At 46.1% G+C, this 23,668-nt stretch overlaps 1 pseudogene and 1 gene segment (V, D, J or C); one reads left to right on the top strand and one right to left on the bottom strand.

Annotated features, from left to right (window-relative positions):
* Positions 1 to 1,487: 1,487 nt before the first annotated feature.
* On the bottom strand, positions 1,488 to 1,941 carry LOC102255986. The segment is given in 2 exon segments: positions 1,488 to 1,783; positions 1,870 to 1,941. Coding segments are annotated over 2 exon segments (342 nt in total).
* A 17,663-nt stretch (positions 1,942 to 19,604) lies between these two features.
* On the top strand, positions 19,605 to 22,934 carry LOC102256282 (annotated as a pseudogene).
* Positions 22,935 to 23,668: the final 734 nt, after the last annotated feature.

The following is a 23,668-nucleotide window of genomic DNA, read 5'->3' on the forward strand; positions in this document are numbered from 1 at the left end:
CAGCAAAGAAGATGGGGGCAGAATCTGTAGATGCTGAGCTTATATATAGAAGATAAGGTTAAAAGTTCGATGAATATGGGGACGATCTCAGTTCATTATAGAGGAAGTTTAAAGGGGATGGGTGGATAAGAGGACAGAGAATGAGAAAAAATAATAATAAATTTACCAAAAATTTGATTTCAAAAATGGTATAAAAATAGAAAATAAAAATAAAATAAAAGAGTGATGGAAAAATAATGTGAAAATAAATAGAAAATAAATCAACAAACAAAAACAAGAAAACAAAGAAAAAAAGAAAAAAAAGCAATAACAAAGTATTAAAAAATAAAATAAAATAAAAATGAAAAAGTGAGTGTTCCTTTGGCTGGCTTGAGATCCCAGTTTTCTGTACTGTCGTGTTTCTCAGGATCCAATTGCTGGTACTTAAAGACCCTCTTTAGTACAGCCCCTTTGTGCTCTCAGGGACTATTTAAGGTTTTTTTTGTGTTTTTTAATCCTTTTACTGTTCAGGGTGGAATCTGGGTGTGACTGTATTAGTTGCCTGGATACTGGAGGGAGGAGCTATCTCTTTGGGACAAAATGGCTGCCGAGGTCCCAGGCTCAGGCATGACTCAGCACCACACTCGCTGCCACTTTCCTTGGGTCCCCCTCTCACCCAGATTCCACAATTCTGCACCTTCTCCCATGCTCCAGCCACCGGTAAGTGTCTGTATCCAAAAGGTCCTATCAACTAGACTCTATGAAGAGAGGCACAAGCCACAGAGGCTGGAGAGGCTACACCTCTGTGCACTCTCCTGCTGGCACTCTTCAGCCTTTACTGACTCTGGACCCAGATCTAGAATCCCCTGAGAGGGGGAAAAGGCTGCGCCTCTGCGCACTCTTCTGCCGGCACTCCTCAGCCTTTCCTGATTGTGGACACAGATCTAGAATCCCCTGCAGACCAACAGTTCTGTGTACCTTTTATTCCACTGTGCCTATCCCACGGGACATGTCCGAAGCCAGTGCTGTATGGATTCCCTCTGATCCTCAGGGCTCAGCGGTCTGGCCGATTATCCTTCCCAGAGCCTTGACTTTACCTTTATCTGGAAGTCCTCTGCCTTTCCCTGCTGCAAACTGTCTCCCAGCTGACTCCCCTCTGCCAATTCGGGCTGGATATTACTCGTTTCAGCTGCTCACCCTATCTGCTTCGGGAAAGGGCATGGGATACATCCGTCTATACCGCCGCCATTTTGTCTTTTCACAACACAATTTTTAAACTCTGACACTTCAGAGGAAAGCACAGAGCCAGGAATCAAGAAGTTCCTTGATGGAAACTGTGACATGAAGAGGAAACCACACAGGAAACCAACCCAAACCTCCAACTGCATCTGCTGTTGGGATGGTCCTCATGTCCAGGGCCCCTGAGCGCCCCCTGGTGGACACAGCCTCCCCCTCAGGGAGATTTGTGTCTGGGCTCACACTGAATTCCCCTCACTGTGTCTCACACATTAATACATGGCTGTGTCCTCTGCTCTCAGTCTGCTGAGCTCCATGTAGGCTGTGTTGATGGACGTGTCTCTGGTTATGGAGACTCTGCCTTGGAACTTCTGTACGTAATTTGTGTTTCCATTGTTAGGGTTAACACTCCCCACCCACTCAAGCCCCTGTCCTGGGGTCTGTCTCACCCATTGCATCCAGTAGCTGGTGAAGGTGTACCCAGAAGCCTTGCAGGAGACCTTCACGGAGGCCCCAGGTTTCCTCACCTCAGCCCCAGACTGCACCAGCTGCACCTGGGAGTGGACACCTGTAGGGAGGAGATAGGAGTGGGTGGAATTCCTCCTTGACTCTCCCTGGTCCCCTCCTTAACCTGGGCACTGGGAAGCCCCTTACCTGTAGCCATGGCCACCAGGAGAAGGGTTCTCCAGCTCCAGTCCATGGTGAGGGCTGTGCTGTGAGCACTTCTGTAGGGAAGGGTATGGCTGTGGGTGATGCCCCCAGGGCACAGTCTTATCCATATTTATCCTAGTCTACCTCCTCCCTTTGCATATTCATGAGGCAGAGTATTTTATAGCTGAGGTCTTGACCCCAAGTGAGAGAAAATGAATGTCAGAGGGACAATGCTCCATGGGAGTCTCAGGGTCCAAGTCCTTATTCTTTTTAAAAAATATATATTTATTGTTAAAGGTATTACATATGTCTCCTTTTACCCCATTGATCCCTTCTAGACCTCCCCCACCCCGTGACCCAGACCTTCATCATCCTATGCTTCTAGGTCTTAGCATCCATTTTGTGTATCAGTTTATTTTGTTCACTAGATTCCATATATGAGTGAGATCATGTGATACTTGTCTTTCTCTGACTGACTTTTTTTACTTAGCATAATACACTCCAGGTCCCTAAATGCTGTCTCAAAGGGTAAGAGATCCTTCTTTTTACTTCTGCATAGTATTCCATGGTATAAATGTACCAGGTATTTTTATCCATGCATCTACTGATGGGCACTTGGCCTGTTTCCAGATGTCAGCTATTTTAAATTGTGCTGCTATGAACATAGGGGTGTATACATTCTTTCTGATTGGTGTTTTGGGTTTCTTAGGATATATCCCCAGAAGTGGGATCGCTGGGTCAAATGGTAGATCCATATTTAATTTTTTGAGGAAACTCTATATTGTGTTCCATAATAGCTGAATCAGTCTGAATTCCCACCAGTAGCGTACTATGGTTTCCTTTTCTCCACATCCTTGTATGCATTTGTCATTTGCTGATTTGTTGATGGTAGCCATTCTGACAGGTGTGAGGTGATACCTCATTGTTTTATAATTTTATCTCTCTGATGATCAGTGACTTTGAGAATTTTTTTCATATGTCTCTTGGCCGTCTGTATGTTCCCTTCGGAGAAATGTTTATTTAGGTCCTTTGCCCATTTTTTTAAATTAGATTGTTTGTATTCCTTTTGTTAAGTTGTATGTGTTCCTTATATATTTTGGATATGAACCCTTTATCAACTGTATCTTGCCAAATAAGTTCTCCCATACTGTGGGTTCCCTTTTCATTTTGTTGATGGTTTCATTTGCTGTGCAGAAGCTTTTCATATTGATGTAGTCCCATTTGCTTATTTTCTCCTTAGTTTCCTTTGCCTAGGAGACGTATCTGTAAACATATTGCAACTAGAGATGTCTGAGATTTTGCTGCCTATGCTTTCTTCTGGGATTTTTATTGTTTCCCTTCTTACATTTAAGTCTTTTATCTTTCTTGAGTTTATCTTGTGTGTGGTGGAAGTTGGTGTTCTAGATTCATTTCTTTGCAGGTATCTGTCCAATTTTCCCAATGCCATTTATTGAAGGGACTGTCTTTACTCCATTGTATTCTCCTTCTTCCTTTGTCAACTATTAATTGAATGTAAATGGCTTGGGTCTATTTCTGGAGTCTCTGTTCTGTTCCATTGATGGATATGCTTGTTCTTGTGCCAATACCAGGCTGTTTTGTTTACAGTGGCTATGTAGAATAACACTATGTCTGGTATTGTGATACCTCACACTTTGTTCTTCTTTTTCAAGATTGCTGTGGCTATTCGTTTTTTGTTGTTGTTTTTTTATATATAAACTTGGAGAATTTTATCTGGACCTGTGAAATATGCTGTTGGTATTTTAATAGGTATTTCATTGAACCTGTAGATATCTTGGGGTAGCATGGACATTTTAATGATGTTAATTCTACCAATCCATGAACACGGTAAATTTTTCAACTTATTCTTATCTTGCACTCTCTCTTTTTTCAAAGTCATATAGTTTTCTGAGTACAAGTATTTTACTTACTTGGTTAAGATTATTCCTAAGTATGTTAATTTTTTTTGTTATTTTTTTGTTGCAGTAGTAAATGGGATTGTTTGTTTAGTTTCTCTTTCTGAGAATTCAATATATATTTAAAGGCTAATGTGCAAAGTGCCCCCTCGGGATTTGGACCAGGAAATCCAGAGTTTGATCACTTCCTATGACGTGCACTGACCACCAGGGGGTATCGTGGAATGAAGGAAGGCCTTGGCCTGCAGCTGGCAGCTGGAAGCCAGGAAAGGAAGGGCTTAGCTGGTAGCTGGAAGGCCCCAATTGACCCTGATCAATGCCAGGCTTAGGGACCCTACCCCTGCATGAATTTTATGCACCAGGTCTCTAGTTGGTTTATGAAAATACCATGGGTTTCTGGGTTTTAATTTTGTATCTTGCTACATTGCTGAATTTGTTTACTAAATCTAGTAGTTTTTGGTGGAGTCTTTAGGGTTTTCTAGGTACACTATCATGTCATCTGTGAATAATAAGAATTTAACCTCCTCCTTTCCAATGTGAATGCCTTTTATTTCTTCTTGTCTGATAACTGTGGCTAGGACTTCCAGTACTATGTTTAGTAAGAGTGGTAAAAATGGACATCCCAGTCTTGTTTCTGTTCTTACAGGAAATGGTTTTCATTTTTGCCCATTGAGTATGATGTTGGCTGTAGGTTTGTCATATATGGCCTTCCTTATGTTGAGGTAAGATCCCTCTATTCCCACTTTGCTGAGAGATTTTTATCAAAAAATGGGTGTGGGATTTTTCGAATGCTTTTTCTGTGTCTATTGATGTGGTCATGTGATTTTTGTATTTCAATTTCTTTATGGGATGTATCACGTTTATTGATTTGGGAGTATTGTACCAGACTTGCATTCCTGGAATAAATCCCACTTGGTTATGGTATATGATCTTTTTAATAGATCATATTTGCTAATATTTTGTTGAGGATTTTAGCATCTATGTTCATCAGGGATATATTGGCCTGTAACTGTTTTTCTTTCTAGTGTCTATATCTGGTTTTGGAATTAGGATAATGCTGGCCTCTTAAAAAGAGCTTGGAAGTTTTCTAAACTCTTGAAATTTTGGAATAATTTTAGAAGTGTAGGTGATAGTTCTTTGACTGTTTGGTAAAAATCCCCTGTTAGGCAATCCTGACCAGGGCTTTTCTTGCTGGGAATTTTTTGATTACTACTTCTATTTCCTCAGTTGTTATTAGTCTATTCAGGTTTTCTTATTCTTCCTGTTTTAGTTTTGGGAGATTGTGTTTTTGTAGAAATCCCTCCATTTTATCCACATTATAAGCTTGTTGGCATATAGTTGTTCACAGTATTTTCTTACAATCTTTTGTATGTCTGTGGTGTCAGTGGTTACTTCTCCTCTCTCCTTTCTGATTTTATTTATTTGGGGTCTCTCTCTTTGTTTCTTGATGAGTCTGGCAAATAGTTCATCAATTTCTTTATCTTTTCAAGAAACTAGCTCTTGGTTTCACCAAGTTCTAATCTTGGTTGGAGGATGTGTGTCTCCTGCCAGGTCCCTGACTTCTGTGAAGATAGAGATCCTCCCATTGTGGAACCAGCCCCCACAGAACATGCTCCTCATTGTGAGCCCAGCATTGGGTGACATGGGGCCACCTGGACCAGCTCTGGGCTTTGATACCTGAATGTCTTCTTCCTGGTCCGTGTGTCTCCAAAATGTTGCCCCTAGTGAGATAATAAATCCATCCCTGTGCCAGCCCCTTACAATTCAGATATCCCGAAGCCATAGAAACACCCCTTTGTGTGTGGTTCTGAGGTCTCATTGAGTTGAGTAAATATTCTGATAGAGCAGGATATTCACACTCACCTCAGCAGTAGTGTCCAACTTTCAGTTTGGATTGTTTGTATGAAGAGAGGAAGCCTCAGGCCTTAGAGCAGTGGTTCTCAAACTTCTGGCCCTTTAAGTACAGTTCCTCATGTTGTGACCCAACCATAAAATTATTTTCGTTGCTACTTCATAACTGTAATGTTGCTACTGTTATGAATGGTAATGTAAATATCTGATATGCAGGATGGTCTTAGGCGACCCCTGTGAAAGGGTCATTCAACTGCTAAAGGGGTCGCGATCCACAGGTTGAGAACCGCTGCCTTAGAGGAAACCCTTGCCCAGCTCCCTCTCACCTTCTCCTGAGGCAGCAGCCTGAGCTCCTGGGCCCTGAGCGCCCCCTACTGCCTAGCTCTGCCTCTGCAGGGGAGAGTCCTGTCAGGGATCACAGGGCATTGACCTCTCAGCATCTCTAGTCCAGTAGTGAAGGCTGTACCCTGATGTCAGATTGCTCCCTCAGGGACACCGTGTGTTATTGATGTCTGGACAGAGTGAACTGTTCTTACTGAATCCTGATACTCTACAGGGAGACACCAAAACCAAACCAGGGCTTTAGGAATCCACTAGGGAGCCCTTCCCTGGAGCTCCCAGTTGCAAAGACACTGCTGACCCTCCCCTCATCCAGAAGCACCCAGGGGCCCTGGGGCCACTTACGTTCTTAGGTTCCTCTTGTTGAAGGTCTCATTTGAGTATCCCGGCATTGAGCCAAATCTCACAGCACTTTCAGTGTTTAATAAATCTCTCTCTCTCTCTCTCTCTCTCTCTCTCTCTCTCACACACACACACACACACTGATGATTTTCATTGCTACAAAATCTACGTTTTCCCCTCTTCTCTGTACATAGCACATTAGCAGGGACCACATGTGGGTTCTGGGTCTGGGTGTGATGTTCTTTGGAAGCTGATCATATGCACCCATAATACAAACACAGACTTTGAAGAGCAGGCACTAGTGTGTCCGTGTTCTTGCAGGACCTGTACACAGAGATGCAGGTTAAAACAGGTCAGGGTTGCTCCAGGGAGAGTCAGAGTTGGGGCTGAGTCACACTTTGACTGCAGGGGTGCGTTGCTGGGAGTTCCCTGGAGACAGATCATGAAGCAGGAATCACACCTCAGTACTGGGAGGGGAGGAAGTAGCAGCATTGTCAGCTGCCAAGTGAGGCTGCTCTCCCAGGTCACCTGGTACACTGGCAGGTGAGTGAGTCCAGCTCTGGGAGGGACCCTGGCTTCCTCAGGACTCCTGGTTCTAGGAAGGTCTAGGAGTCTGTCTATTCTTGGTGTCCACCCTGATGGTTAACTTCCCCGTGAGCTACCACCCTGCTGCCCTCAGTCCACTGCCTCCCACATGGAGACACTCACTGCTCAGAGACCCACAGCTGCACCCTCAGCCCCTGAAGGAGCCTCCATCTCCTCCAGCATCAGTGTCTCTGGTTCACCCTCATGGGTAGTCCTGCGCTGAGTACACTGTTGTGAGTGAGAATTCAGACTCTGATGGTTACTCAGGCTCCTACATGGAGAGTTCAGGGACATCCCCATTTCCTCAGGCCTGTGGATCTGTGCTGGTCCATCAAGCACCTGGCAGGTGTGTGCTACCACTTCCTGTAAGTCAGTGTACATTTATCCTCTATGTGGCTCTTGTCCTGATGGGTTGTTACATGCATGCCCTGCATTAAGCAACATCCTTTCTTAACAATGTTCACAGCAAAGTGATGACTCAAATGAATCTCTGTCGCTTCAGGAAATGTCCATCAGGAAGGTTCCTGCATGAAGGGGGTTGATGGCAGCTTCAGGCCACCTGTCTGGGACGTGTCCTACGTGACTCTGGAGGAATGCACATGTCAAATGAATACATGAAGTGGGTTGCATGCACTGATGACTAAAATTTTATAGAAGACAGCAAGGGGCACTGGAGTGCCTGTCTGAAGTAAAGGGCCTTGTAGGGCAGTGTGTACCAGTATGAGGACAGAGAGTGTGAGGTTCTTTTTTTAAAATACTAGAGGCCCAATGCACGAAATTCATGCAAGAGTAGGCCTTCCTTCCCCCAGCTGCTAGCACCAGCTTCCCTCTGGCACCCAGGACCCGGGCTTCCCTCCAACCACTGGCAGGCCCCCAGGACCCAGGCTTCCCTTGCAGCCCCGGCTTCATCTGGAAGGTCATCTGGAAGGTCATCTGGAAGGATGTCTGGTCTAATTAGAATACTATGCTTTTATTATTATAGATATTTTATTCATTTCAGAGAGGGAGAGAGAGAAATATAGAAACATCAGTGGTGAGAGACAATCATGGATCTGCTGCCTCCAGCATGCTCCCTGCTGGGGAACCAATCTGGTGGGCATGTGCCTTCACCTGAATCAAATCATGACCTCCTGGGTCATAGGACAATGCTCTAGCACAGAGCCACACCGACTGGGCCAGAGAGTGTGAGCTTAAACCCGAGGGCACTGATGTCAGTGCTGTTTCCCTTTGAAGGAAATGTGTTCCCATCAGGGATGTGAGAATAGTCAGGCTGATCTTCTCATGGAGAAGGTCCTGTAGGGAATTGGTGAAGGGAACCTCTAGTGCCTGTTCATAACTCATCTGCAAACACAGTGCTCCTTCTCCTTCCTGTCCCCAGCGACGATGTGAGAACTTAGATTCAAAGAAAAAGACATGCTCTTCCCTGGGAGCAAAGAGCAACGTTGAGAGGCGAGGAAAACACCCATCACAATAGGAAGCCTGGCCCTCTGCACCTGCCCAAGAATAGAGAAGTGTGACCTGCAGGTCCTGAGCTCCCCCTGCTGGTCCTGAGCGCCCCCTGTAGCCCAGCCCTACTGTCTCCTCAGGGAGGTTTGTGTCAGGGCTCACAATGACTTCCCTTCACTGTGTCTTGTACAGTAATACACGGCCGTGTCCTCAGATGTCAGTTTGGTCATTTTAAGAGAGACTGTGCTCGTAGGGTTGTCCCTGGAGATTGTGAATCTTCCTTGAACTGCTGGAGCATACCATTGATCCTTTCCAGTTGGTTGACTCACTGTTGCCACCCACTGCAGCCCCTTCCCTGGAGCCTGGTGGACCCAGTTCATGGTGTAGTCAGTGAAGGTGAATCCAGAGGCTTTGCAGGAGAGGCTCATATTCCCCCCAGGCAGCACCACGCCTCCCCAAGACTCCACCAGCTGAACTTGGCACAGGCCACCTGCAAACAAAGAAACACACTGAGAACTGCCCCCTGTGACCCAGTCCCCATGAGCCTGATACACAGGGTTGCACCTTTGATAGTGAAGAGAAGCACAGCCCAGATGAGCGCAGACCCCATGGTGTGGACACTGAGAGGCTCACACAGGAGGGCTCCTCTCCAGGGTCTGCAGGGACCCAGCCTGGCAGGCTTTCATGACCAGGGGAGGGACTGCATTTGCATGTCTTTCCCTGAGGACCTGTCTGAGCTGCCAGGGGGCTCCTCGATCCTTGTAAACACCAAGGGACTGGGGATGGCCTCATGGGAATGGCTGGTGGGCAAGGGTGCCTGGGCCAGGACTCAGGGGCATGTGGCTAGTCTGCACACTCTAGTAGCATATCTGTGAATAGTGATAGACACACTCTGCCAGGGCTGAAAGTGGGACTTTTAAGGTTCTCCAGAGTAGGTTGCTCATAAAACCTCTCAGGAGACATGCTGGGACAGGATTGTGGTTATTCTGATCCTCATGATCTGAGGACAGGTGTCTGAACCAGCTTCCTGAGACAAGGCAGGCATGTCTGCCATGGGGAAGCCTTCCCTGGCATTTCTGAAAGAGTGGAAGCCCCAGTCCTGCTACTTGCACGCAGGTGGTTCTCTGCAAGGACGACCTGGACCTCAGGCGGCCACCTTAGGGGAGAACCTGAGGAACATAACCCTTCATAGCCCAGGACTGTAGTGCCAGGTCTCAGCTTGCACATGGGAGGTCCTGTCACCTGGCCTGGTGTGCACACTCAGCATTCTGAAGTGTCCACCATGTGGCACAGCAGTGCCTGTTTAGCTCAGGAACATGTTTTCTGATATTTGTGGGGGACTCTCAGTGACTGTTGGCAGTGGAGCTGCAGGGAGTGGTGAGCACAGGGGACAGACTCAACATTGACAGAGGACTGTTCCCTGCCCAGGAACTGGGCCCCTTAAATACAGCCTCTGAGACCCGTGTCTGTGAATTCTAGAATTGTGCTCAAGATCATATGAGTCAGTTGCAGTGGATAGGACAGCACAGCCCTCCTCACTCTGGGATACTAGGAAGTGGACCCAGCTCTGCAGGGGGTGAGTTTCATCCATTGCTTTTAGCCTCTGAAAGGTCATTTTCTCCATTTTTTATGAACAAAGCCTTGAGTGCAAAGTCTTACCACCTGGGTGGTGAATAATCTTGTTGGATGAATTAAGTCATAAACTCTAACCCTTAGATGCAGGTCCTTGAAGAGCCCCAGGAGCAAATCAAAGAGAACACGCTGGTTCTTTGGTGAGCACTTGGACATGGGGGCTGACCTGTCCCAGGGCTGGGGAGAGGAGCACACCTGACATCCAGAGCAGGTGAGGACGTTCTCATCAGGATCCCCAGTCCCTTGGTTTTTACAGTTGTGCACAGGTATGACCTGGCCAGAGGGGGAAGGTGATCTTGGATGGAGACTAGTACACACTATTGAGTACAGAGAAGAAAATACACCAGGTATGCCTATGTGTATGGGGTTTTGCATGGCTTACTCAGGTGAGCTCATTCCCAGGAAGGAAGGAGTGAGTCTACTGGGGAAGTGAGCTGTGACACTTTGGAAATTAGCAACTGTGGAGGGACACTGATCACATTAGAGTGATAGTGGTAGATCCTGTGGGAAAAATAAGATGTGGTCACATAAGAAAATAAAGGTCAGCCCTTCTGCTGTGAGCTGCAGAGACCCTGCCCCCTGTGCCCAGCCTGTGGTGTCACATCCGTCTTCTCTCCCCTGGGATCCAGGCTGAGAGCTGAGAGGGAGAAGCATGAGTGGCCACCTCTTAGGAACCATGGAGTCCTATTCTCTGGCACCTGCCAACATATTCCAGGCTGGCGCTGATGAAGAGAGAGCAGAGACAGCTCATCTGTCTTCCTTTATTTATCCATCATTATGGGTAACTTGGTAAAGAGGAACTTGGGACCCAAAGGCATGGGCACAATTCTGGGAAGCAGTGAATGAGATGCCTCTCTTATGGTGACCAATGATGGTGCAGCTATTCTAAAAGCATCTGAGCTGGTAATCCAGGAGCTAAAGAGTTAGTTGATATGTCAAGGGTTCAGGATGATGAAGTTGGAGATGGCACTACCTCTGTTCCTGTTTTAGCAGCAGAATGACTAAGGGAAGCAGAATATTTAATTTCAAAAAAGACTCATCTTAAGATAATCATTGTGGGTTGGAGAGAAGGCACAAAGGCAGCAAGACAGGCTCTGTTCAATTTGGCAGTTGATCATGGTTCTGATGAAGATAAATCCCACCAAGATTAAGTGAACATTGCAGGAACAACATTATCCTTCAAACTTCTTACTCATCACAAAGATCACTCTACAAAGTTATCTCTAGAATCTGTTCTCTGATTGAAGGGCTCTGGTGATCTGGAGGCAATTCAGGTCATCAACAAGCTAGGAGTATCTTTTTTGTATGACAATATAGTTTTCTCTTTTATTCTCTGGATGGGTGTATCCAGTTTACTGATTTATAAAGGTTGAACCATCCTTGAATTCTAGGACAACATCCCACTTGATGATGGTAAATGATACTTTCAAGATGTTAAGTTTTATCTTATACTAGAGGCCTGGTGCACGGCATTCCTGCACTGGGGGGTGGGGGCCCTCAGCCCCACCTACATCCTCTTGCAGTCTGGGATCCCTTGGGGAATGTCCAACTGCTGGCTTAGGCTCCCACCGCCACTGCCAGCCTTGAGCTTGGCTTCTGGCTGAGTGAAGCTCCCCCTATGGGAGCACACTGACTACAGGGAATCAGCATCTACATTGAGCGTCTGCCCCCTGGTGGTCAGCGTGTGTCATAGTGACCAGTTGTTCCACTGTTCGGTCAATTTACATATTAGGATATTATTATATCGGATTGTTGGGGATTTTAGCATTTATGTTCATCAGGGATATGACCTGTAATTTTTGTTTGTTTACTTATTTTGCTTTGGAAGCAGTTGGGTCCAGTGACCCAGTTACTAGGGCTAATGCTCATCAGCCATTCCTCAAACCTCAATAAATGAGTTTGGAGGTTTATCCTCTTTTGCAATTCTTGGAAGTGTTTCAGAAGAACTGATTGATAAGATACTTTTTTTTTCTTTGAAATTTGGATAGAATTCACTCTTGAATCCATGTGGCATTGACTTTTCTTTGCTGAGAGGCTTAGGCTATTATTTCAATTATTATTATTTTTTTTAAATTTATACCCAGCTGCAAAGTCAGGGGGAAATTTCTAGTTGAAGCAACAAATAATAGGACTGATAAACCTAACTGTTGAACTTCACAGGGAGTAGGCAGCACTTGCACATATGGTGAGCTGAGCAGTGACAGCCTAACTGGCATCCTAATTCTGCATCTCACAGGTAGATCTGAGCAACATGAACTGACAGGGGAGCACCTTGAAGTCCCCACCCAGGGAAAGAACTGCCTCTATAAACTGCAGTCCCGGCTGCTCTCTGCTGGCTCTGTGGTGAACGGGACCAGCTCCTGCCTGAGAATCAGCAGTCAAACACATGTCTGCTTTCAACTTTGAAGAAGAAAGGGATTTTTTTGAAGAATCTTACAAAGTTAATCCACTGAAGATTTCTGTGTATGGAGAGAAACCAATGGAAACAGGAACAAGTCTTCTCAACACATTTAACAATTCCTCCTGTGAGAGGCTACACTCAGCCAGCAGGACATCTCACAGAACTAAGGGACAGTGCATTTGGGTCAGTGTGGAAATTGCAGTTGTTTGCAGACCACATATTTATTTCATGTGCCACCCAAGAGAATGAAATAAAACCATGTTATCTTGTATAGAATTCATAAAGTGCGTTGTCCTGAGAATGCATCCTCCTTCCCTGCAACACCAGGAGCACAAGGAACAGGTTCAAGCTGATGCTCCCTGAAATCCACCATGGATTTGGGTGAAGACAAAGCTGAGAACAACTCCTAGACTATGGCTGAGCTCAGCGGTGACACTAAGGCAGGGCCATTGCTGGGAGACTTGGGAATCATCTGAAGGAACGTTCTGGCTGAAGACATCTCCAACAGACTTGCTGGCCTTCCTGGAATGCAGGGAGGTTCACGCAAGTTCCACATTTTATTTTCACAGAGTTTGATGTGTGATGACGGTTTCCCCAGGCTCACCAACCCCTCTGCATTTTTCTTCCTCCAAATGAAAAATGCCTCCTGTGGTGCATGTGAGCAAGTCCCTACTAATTATAATAGTTTTATTAAACTGTAGTGGTAGTCACAGGACCATAGGTGTAGAGAAAATCTGGGAGAAACTGTTATATGGAGAGGAAGCCCAGGACCCTCAGAGGAAACAGCCATAAACACCACCTGCAACTGCTCCTGAGCCATAACACAGAATCTGTGGGTCCTGAACGCCCCCTAGTGTCCTGAGTGCCCCCTGCAGCCTAGCCCTGCTGTCTCCCTCAGGGTGGTTTGTCTGGGCTCACACTGACTTCCCCTCACTGTGTCTCTTGCCCAGTAATACATGGCCGAGTCCTCAACTCTCATGCTTTTCAGTGTTAAGTAAACTTGGCTCTTGGATGTGTCCCTGGTGATGCTGAGGCGGGATTTAAGTGTTGGGTTGTTGTTTGTACTTCCACCAGTCCATACAGCCCTGACCTACTCCAGGCCCTTTCCTGGAGCCTGGCGGTTCCAGTGTATACCATAGCTCTTTAGGGAGAATCCAGAGACAGTGAAGGTGAGGAAAAGGTCTGTGAGGGCTTCACCAGTCCTGGCCCTGATTCTTGAAGCTGCACCTGGGACAGGACACCTGGGGACAAGGAGCATTAGTCCTGTAAGTCACATGCAGTCACAGCCTTCCCATGACCCCTGTCTGACCCCTGAGACTCTCACCTTGGCGGGCTGTCACCAGACACAGGAGAAGACCCAGCAGCCTCATCTTCTTCTAAAGCACAGCTCTGCCTTCCCAAGGACCTCAACCCTGTGTGAGGAAAGAGCTGTGAACCTGCACAGCCCAGGAGAGGATTTACCCTGGAGCTTGAAGAGAAATTTGCTTGTGCCGCAGCCCTATTCTTATAAGTGTAGGGCCTGAAGCTCAGGTTACTCTGGTCTTTCTGGGGCCTGTGTGGAGGCATCTCATCCCTTGATCTCACTCAGCATGTAAGACAGGGACAGGGGACCACATGAGTTATGAGACTCATTGGATTCAGGTCAAAGCACAGGCTCACCTTTCTGAGTATAAGAGGAAACATGGACTAGATGAGCAGGTTATGCTTTTACCTTCTCATGCATCTTTCAAACAGATGCAAAATGGATTAGCATTTGTTTTGACCATTTTTGAATCTCAGAACCCTAGTGTATCCACAATTTGTAAATTTTTAAGTCTCATGTAATACAAACACTTTCTATCCTGGTGCAAAAAATAAAAAGAACAGACATTTTTAATATTTATGTCTTAATTTATCACGTTACTTTGATCTGATAAACTACTTCCCAATCCCAGGCAGGTGGGACAACCCTGACTCTTGATGCTGCAAATTTTATAATTGTGTCTACAGCTTCCTTAGCACAATCTTCTGTTTGCAGAGACCCCAAACTAGTTACATCAGAAATAATGATGGTTTTAAATAGAGAAAACACAAGACATGAAAATAGTGATCATGTGTGTGTACAGCCCTGAAACATTCATATGTTGAAATGCTGGTAGAAGGAGATTGACCAGTTTTCTCAGTCTAGTGTTATCAGTGATGTTGGGATTCAGAGAGATGGGCATTGAAGAATTCCAAGCACACATTTTCTTACAGGAAAGGGAACTTCAATTCTGACAGGAAATCCTCACTCCCAGCCTCCCTCTGCCCTTTCCCTTGGGATGCTCACTATGGTCAGTGGGTGTCAGGCTCTCCCCCATAACATACAACATCCTTCGTGTGTAGTACATGCATTCTCCCACCAGGCACATGATTCTGAAAGATATTCTCTCACTAAGCTTATCATTTGATTCCTTTGATGGAATATTTGGTGGGACAAATGTTTTTTATTTTATTTTATTAAAGTTCAATTCATCAGTACTTTCTTTGATGAGTCCTCTTTTGGGTGATTTTACTAAGAATTCCTAAGAAAATTCTGAGTTTCCACAGTCCTTGTGGATTGGCTACAGGTACTGGAGCAGGTTCAGGTACTAGACGGGAACACTGGTGGGAAACTACCCAAAACTCCAGCTGTGACTGTGGAAGTGGGTGAGGGGAGGAAGCTGGACTTGTTTCTAGTCACATGAAAGACATGACTGATATTCATGGACAGAGAGTTACTGGACATGTGGGTTTAAAGCCTCCTCCAGCGCAGGCCCAGAAGGAAGTGCAGGGCATGATAGAGACAGCTTGTAACATTGTAGGAAATACCTGAATAATTATGAACAGGAGTTTGTGAGAAGTAGGAACGTTAAAAACCATGCAGGCAGGGATCAAGAAAAATAAGGAATGTGTCACTTCAGACTGGTGGGAAGGGGATCCCTGTTTCCTACATGCACATTCTCATAGTGTCTCTGTTCTAGAAGGTAACACCTTCCCACTCCTGGGAATTAGGACTTGGACACTTTTGGGGTCATTACTCACATGGCCTCACTATGTATCAACAAAGCTGCATAATTCATTGGGGGCCCATTATAAATCTGTCAATTCTTACAGGGAAGAGTGGACATTCCTCACTGGAGGTTCCATGGTGAAGGTGTTTCTGTATGAGGAGCCATCATTCCATTAGACCTGGTCTCCTGTTTTGTGGGGAAGCATGGGACTTGGTTGGAAAATCTGTAAGGCAGTTTCTCCAAAAGGTCAGGGGCCTCTAGGAGGACTTTGCCAAAGGAAGAAGCCCCTGCCTTGACTTTTCCAAACAAGTCCGAGCCCCCTGGTGTTTTCCTGGAATCTCTATGTTTAGTCTTTAAGACCAGACCTTGTAGAAGCATGTGATTTCTCAAGGATACTTACCCTGCTGATTTTATCTAGAGGTTAATTTTAGTTCAGGCTGTTGTTACCAGTAAAAGCCTAAGGTGACAGGCAATTGGGGCTGTTTAGGTGCCTCCTGCCAAGCAGCTCCTTAACCTTTTCTTTCACAGAAATGTGTGTCAGAGTAATCCATTCATCTGTTGCTCTGGATCTTTTGGTCAGTCCTGGCACTGTCTCAGTCCATCATCTTCATCATCATCGTTGTCATCATCATCATCATCATCACATTTTGCTTCCTTATAATCATTCTTCTCATTTCCTATAGACATGGTGGTTGTGCACACACAATTCCTTTCTATCAGAAAAGAAAGCAGGCATCTACTCCTCAGATATCATTGGGGATTGAGACCCCAAGGGCCCCACTTTAAGTTGACACAGGCCTTTGGAAAACCTGATGATAGATTGGTGGGAAAGTACAGATTCCCACCAAGACATTGGACCAAGATTCTTTTCCATATCTATTGTCATTATCACCACCACCACCACCACCATCATCATTGTCATCATCATCATCACCATCTTTGTTGTCATTTGCTTACTTATAGTTATTCTTCTCATTTTCTTTAGACGTGGTTTTTGTACACATAAAAGGACTATTTTTCTCAATTTTCCTCATTTTGTATAGTTCTTAAGTAAAATACATAGCATTACTCTATTTTCTTTTTTGTTTGACTTCTAACAACTGATGGCTTATTGCTGCCTCTTCTCCACCTGCCCCTTACATGGGAAATCGGATAAGAAATCATAGTTTCCTCTTTGGATCAGTGGTTTTCAACCTTCCTAGTGCCACGACCCTTCAATACAGTTCCTCATGTTTTGATGACCCCCAATTTCATTGTTACAAATTGAACATAATTAAAGCACAGTGACTAATCAGAAAAACAATATGTAATTATATATGTGTTTTCCAATGGTCTTAGGTGCCCCCTGTGATAGGGTCGTTCGACCCGCAAAGGGTCGCGACCCACAGGTTGAGAACCGCTGCTTTAGATGCTAATGTGAAATTGAAACCATGCCCTGGAAGCAGAATTCCTCTCCATCCCCACGACCTCACCAAAATAAAAGCCCTGGGCCAATCTCCTTTCCTGGCTCCATCAAACCATGTCTGTCTTCCTCAAGGGCCTTTCCTGAGCTTCCCTGGGATTTCAACTATGAGCATAATGAACATTCCACGTCCCTTGGTGTGAGTGTATGTCATCAGCCTGCACATCTGTACCAAGCTGCTGTGGCTCCCTCTGCCTCTGCCTGGTGTCACCTACTCGTGGTGCTATGACATGATGACAAGACAATGACTGTCACCACCACCACTGGGGTCCTTCAGGCTGTCCAGCTTTCAGGTGAGCTGCACTGTTGAGTCATTAGAGCCTCTTGATAGATTTAGGGGACCTGAGTCAGAAGATTTCATGATTAATTGGCATTTAGGGACAGGAGTAAGCAAAGGCATTTGCCGCTGCCTTTTGTCGGTGTGACAAAGTTTTCCTCCTCCTACAATAAATCTCTGTAATTCAGAGAGTGATCATGCCACCCCACACCTGACAGGAAACCACCCTTAAGGACAATCTAAACCTGCACCTGGGCTGTGAGCTGTGCTTAGTGTGTCCTGAGCGCCCCCTAGTGGTCACAGCCACTCCTGCAAGGAGGTTTGTGTCTGGGCTCACAGTGACTTCCCCTCACTGTGTCTCTTGTACAGTAATACAGGGCTGTGTCCTCAGATGTCAGCTTAGTCATTTTAAGAGAAACGGTGCTCATAGGGTTGTCCCTAAAGATTGTGAATCTTCCTTGAACTGCTGGAGCATACCACTGCTTATCTCCAGTTGGTTGACTCACTTTTGCCACCCACTGCAGCCCCTTCCTTGGAGCCAGGTGGACCCAGTACATGTGGTAGTCAGTGAAGGTGAATCCAGGGGCTTTGCAGGAGATGCTCAGAGACGTCCTGGGCGGCACCATGCCTCCCCCAGACTCGACCAGTTGAACTTGGCACAGGCCACCTGCAGAGACACAGACTGAGAACTGCCCCGTGTGACCCAGTCCCCATGAGCCTGATGCACAGGGTCGCACCTTTGACAGCGAAGAGAAGGGCAGCCCAGATGAGCATAGACTCCATGATGTTGACACTGAGGGGCTCACACAGGAGGGCTCTTCTCCAGGGTCTGCAGGGACCCTGCCTAGCAGGCTTTCATGAGCAGAGGAGGCGCCACATTTGCATGTCTTCCCCTGAGGACCTGTCTGAGCTGCCAGGAGGCTCCTACCTCCCTGAGGTCACATGGGGAGGGACTCTGAACCAAGGTGCCTGGGCCAGGACTCAGGGGCACGTGACAGGTCTGAACATAGAATCTTGTCTGTGACTAGTGGTACACACACTCTGCCAGGACGGAAAGTGGGACTTTTTAAGGTTCTCCAGTGCAGGTTGCACATAAAACCCTAAGGAGACATCTTGGGACAGGGTTGTGGAGATGACAGTGTCCCCTAGTGGTTGTTCTGAACCTCATGGTCTGAGTACAGGTGTATGAACCAGCTTCCTGAGACAAGGCAGGCAGGTCTGCCATGGGGAAGCCTTCCCTGGCATTTCTGAAAGAGTGGCAGCCCCAGTCCTGCTGCTTGCACACAGGTGATTCTCTGCAAGGACGCCCTGGACCTCAGGCGGCCACCTCAGGGAAGAACCTGAGGAACATAACCCTCTGCAGCTCAGGCCTCTAGTGCCAGGTCACAGCTTGCACGTGGGAGGTACTATTATGCGGCCTGGTGTGCACACTCAGCATCCTGGAGTGTGCACCATGCGACAAAGAAGTGCCTGTTTAGCTCAGGGAACATGTTTTCTGATATCTGTGGGGGACCCTCCATGACTGTTGGCAGTGGAGCTGCAGGGAGCGGTGAGCACAGGGACAAACTCACCATGGACAGAGGACAGTTCCCTGTCCAGGAACCAGGCCCCTTAAATACAGCTCCTGAGACCCCGTGCCTGTGAATTCTAGGATTGTGCCCGAGATCATATGAGCAAGTCACAGTGGAGGGAACAGCACAGCCCTCCTCGCTCTGAGAGACTAGAAAGTGGGCCCACCTCTGCAGGGGGTGATTTTCATCTATTTCTTTTAGCTTCTGAAATGTCATTTCCTCCATTTTTTCATATACAAAGCCTTGAGTGCAAAGTCTTACCACCTGGGTGGTCAATAATCTTGTTGGATTATTAAGTCATAAACTATAACTCCTGGATGCAGCTCTTTGAAGAGCTCCCAAGAGCAGCTAAGGAGAACACGCTGGGCCTTTGTTTAGCATCTGGACATGGGGCCTGGCCTGGCCCAGCGCCGCAGAGAGGAGAGCACCTGACATCCAGAGCAGGTGAGGCCGTTCTCCTCAGGGTCCCTGGATCTTTGGTTTTTATAGATGTGCACGGGTCCGCCCTTGCTAGAGGTGGAAGGTTTGCCTGAATGGAGACTGGCACACACTGTTGAGCACAGAGAAGGAAATACACCAGGTGTCCCTTGTGTATGTGGGTTTGTGTGGGTTACTCAGGTGATCTCATTCCCAGGAGGGAAGGAGTGAGTCTACTGGGGAAATGAGCTGTGATGCTGTGGAAATTAGCAACTGTAGAAGGACACTGATCACATTGGAGTGATAGTGGTAGACCCTGTGGGAAAAGTCAGATGTGGTCACATGAGAAAATGGAGGTCAACCCTTCCAATGTGAGCGGCCAAGGCCCCGCTCTCTGCGCAGAGCCTGTGGTGACACATCCATCTTCTCTCCCCTGGGATCCAGGCTGTGACCTGAGAGGGAGAAGCATGAGTGGTCACCTCTTTGGAATCATGGCGTCCCTTTCCCTGGCACCTGTCAACACCTTCCAGGCTGGCGCTGATGAAGAGAGAGCAGAGACAGCTCGTCTGTCTTCCTTTATTGGCCCATCGCTATGGGAGACTTGGTCTAGAGCACCTTGGGACCCAAAGGCATGGGCACAATCCTGGGAAGCAGTGGATGAGAAGCCTCTCTTATGGTGACCAATGATGCTGCAACTATCCTAAAAAAACATCGGTGTTGATAATCCAGCAGCTAAAGTGTTAGTTGATATGTCAAGAGTTCAGGATGATGAAGCTGGAGATGGCACTACCTCTGTTATTGTATTAGCAGCAGAATGACTAAGGGAAGCAAAATATTTAATTTCAAAAAAGACTCATCTTCAGACCATCATTGCAGGTTGGAGAGAATCCATAAAGGCAGCAAGACAGGCTCTGTTCAATTCAACAGTTGATCATGGTTCTGATGAAGATAAATCCTGCCAAGATTTAGTGAACATTGCAGGAACAACATTATCCTTCAAACTTCTTACTCATCACAAAGATCACTCTACAAAGTTAGTTGTAGAAGCTGTTCTCTGATTGAAGGACTCTGGTAATCTGGAGGCAATTCATGTCATCAACAAGCTAGGAGGAAGTCTGGTGGATTCCTATTTAGATAAAGGCCTTATGTTGGATAAAAAGAAAAATGGAGTTAATCAACCAAAAGGAATTGGAAATGCTAAAATTCTTATTGCAAATACTGGTATGAATACAGTCAAAATAAAGATATTTGGTTCCCATGTAAGGGTTGATTCTACAGCAAAGATTGCTAAAATAAAACAAGTGGAAAATGAAAAAAAAAATGAAGGAGAAAGTTTAAGGTATTGTTAAGCATGGGATAAATTGCTTTATTAACAGGCACTAAATTTCTAATTATCCTGAGCTGGTTTTTGGTGATGCTGGGGTATGGCTATTTAACATGTAGAACACCTGACTCTTCTCACAGGTGGTGAAATTTCATCTTCCTTTGACCACTCGGAACTAGTGAAGCTTGGAAGTTGCAAGCTCTTTGAGGAAGTCATGATTGGAGAAGCCACCTCATTCATGTTTCTGGGGTAGCCCTTGGTGATGATCACACTATTGTTCTTTGTGGTGCCACTCAGCACATTTTAGATGAAGCAGAAAGATCTTTGCGTGATGCTCTTTGTGTTCTTGCACACACTGTGAAGGCTTCTAGAACAGTTTATGGAGAAGGCTGCTGATGGCTCATGCTGTGTTACAGCTGCCAATAAAACACCAGGTAAGGAAGCTGTTGCAATGGATTCTTAGGCTCAAGCACTGAGGATGTTGCCTACTGTTAGAGCTGACAACGCAGGCTCTGACAGTGCAGACCTAGTGGCACAGCTCTGAGCTGCCCATCGTGAAGGCAATGCAACTGCTGGACTGGATATGAAGGAATGTGCTATTGGTGATGGCAATGCTGGGCATCACAGACAGTGTCCAAGTGAAGTGCAGGTTCTTCTGAGTGCAGCTGAAGCAGTACAGGTGATTCTGCATGTGGATGACATCACCAAAGCAGCACCAAGGAAATGTGTCCTGGTCACCCGCCTTGTTAAGCTTTCTTATATGTTGTTATGCTCTGGACCAGTTCATAGCAACGTTGTTCAAAGGACTTCAACTTTATCTTTTTAAATTATTTAAAGAATGTTTCTATTCCTATTCTTTTAAAAACATATTTTATTGATTTTTTTTACAGAGAGGAAGGGAGAGGGGTAGAGAGTTAGAAACATCAATGAGAGAGAAGCATCAATCAGCTGCCTCCTGCACACCCCCCACTGGGGATATGCCCGCAACCAAGGTACATGCCCTTGACTAGAATCGAACCCAGGACCCTTTGGTCCGCAGGCCAACGCTCTATCCACTGAGCCAAACCAGTCAGGGCAGGACTTCAACATCTTAATAAGACTGGAATCAAAGTTATCTATGGATCTCTTATCTTTAAGTGTAGACATTTATCTGATCTTTTACTTTAACATGGGTCTAATTTATTTGCTCTTCATTTTCCATAAAATTCAATTGTTTTAAAAGTCCATCTCTCATACTATGAATCAAAATAAAAATTTGAACAATTAATACAATAAAATGGAGGTCAAAATATAACTGAGATGCCTTTGACAGTCACCAATAATAAACACACCAAGGTGAACCAACCCTAACAACCCGAGAAAGAAAAGTGAGGAGGTTCATGTTCAAGAGACAGGAAGTTCCATCTGACACTATTTCCCCTACAAGGTGATCAGAGGATAAACTAAGTCCAGAGTGTGAGCCTAGAGCAGTGGACCAAGTGTTGGGGAGAGAGGAGCATCTGTACGGGTCCCTGGGAACAAGAAGCATGAACTATAGAGACACAGAGAGAGCTCCCGGGTTCTGTTCCTTCAGGGGAGTTTAGTGCTGGACGTGTAGTGGCTGCACAGCCTCCTTTGTGGTGTTTATTCTCTAGACTTTGTTGTAGATCCAGTTTCATACATTTGGATATAGAAGAATCTCAGTCATAACCTGGTGTGTTTCATGAAGATATCAGTAATGATCCTATATAATAAAAGGCAATCCACCATAAGTGTAATGAACTGAACAACCAGAGACTAGAACCACCATGGCCACTCACTGGGCTGGCCTCACCCCCCAGAAAAGAAAGAGGGAGGCCCAGGCCACCAGCAGTAAGGCTGTGGCAGGTGTGCAGCCAGCCAGTGATCACCCAGCAGAGGGAGGCCCAGCCCAGGCAAGCCATCGCACCCCAGCCTGTTGCCTGCAGAGGGAGGCCACTGGTGGCAGGGGAGGGGGGCAGCACTGCACAGAGGGCAAGCAGTGGCAACAGCGGGGGTGGGGCAAGCTGCCTGAAGCAGGGGGAAGGAAAGCCCTGATAAGCCCTTTTCTCAGGCCAGGCCTAGGGACCCTAACCGAGGGGTCCTGGATTGTGAGAGGGTGCAGGCTGGTCTGAGGGACCCCCCCGAGTGCCTGAATTTTTATGCACCGGGCCTCTAGTTTAGAAATAATTAAGTTTAGGTCATTAAAATGCTATGATTTGAAAACTGATTATAATGACAGGAAAAGGGCCTTTCTGTTTCATTCCAGTGTCCACCATAATTTATGAGAATCTCCTAATCATTAAAACCCAAAATTGTTAGCTCCTCTGATTCAAACAGCCCCTCTGTTCAAACTGAGGTACAAGAGGAGCTACTCTCTAGGCTACATTCTTGCTTCCCTGTTCGCTGTTTCCAGAACTCAGGGTTAATTCCCACCAAGGAGTCTCTGGTTAGTAGAAAGTTCCCCTTACCCCTCTGCTTCAAACATGCATCCTTGTAAACCCTCATACCTTGTGTTCTAAGCATGTTACAGGCTTGGGGGATATACTTATGAGACACCTCCCTGGAACATCTACCAGACAGTCTCCTGGAAAGTGACACAATATAACTTTTCAAGAAAATCCCCCTAGTATCTGCCCAACTTCAGTCCCAAATCCTTCTTCCTTCCTTGTCACCTAGCAACAGCTGCCATTACTCTTGTAAAGTGGAAGCCAAGTTTTGTTCCCTGCCCTGTATTGACTAGTGACACACGAGATCTTTCTCTTTTTGGAAACTAAAATAAACGTCCTCTCTGTATCTCTCTGTTTAGTTGTGAATTCTTGCACAGCCTGAGTCACTAGCCAAACCCTTACACATGTGACCCTTGGGACTACTGTCAACGTGTCCCCACATGATGGGGGTCAACTGGAACCTGCACTGACTCAGTGCCACATTGTGGGGGGAAAGCTACCTGGGAACATGATGGGGGGTTAAGCAAGACTGACGACACACATGGCCAGGGCTCTTGTCTCATTAGGTTGTCATATTGTTGATGTTCAGCAAGTTCCAGTTTTCTTTCCTCACTTCCCTCTGAATCAGGCCCATAGAGTCATGAAGACACTCTGATGAGAAGGTGCAGGAGCACAAGCCATTTGTGTGTTGCTTTTGTATCTTACATCGTTCCTGAATTCCTGTTCTATTAGCTTCTCATACAGTTTTTAGGGTTTTCTATGTACAAGATCATGTTATCTGCAT

This window comes from Myotis brandtii, unplaced genomic scaffold, assembly GCF_000412655.1.
Source record: "Myotis brandtii unplaced genomic scaffold, ASM41265v1 scaffold910, whole genome shotgun sequence".
NCBI classification, from domain to species: domain Eukaryota; kingdom Metazoa; phylum Chordata; class Mammalia; order Chiroptera; family Vespertilionidae; genus Myotis; species Myotis brandtii.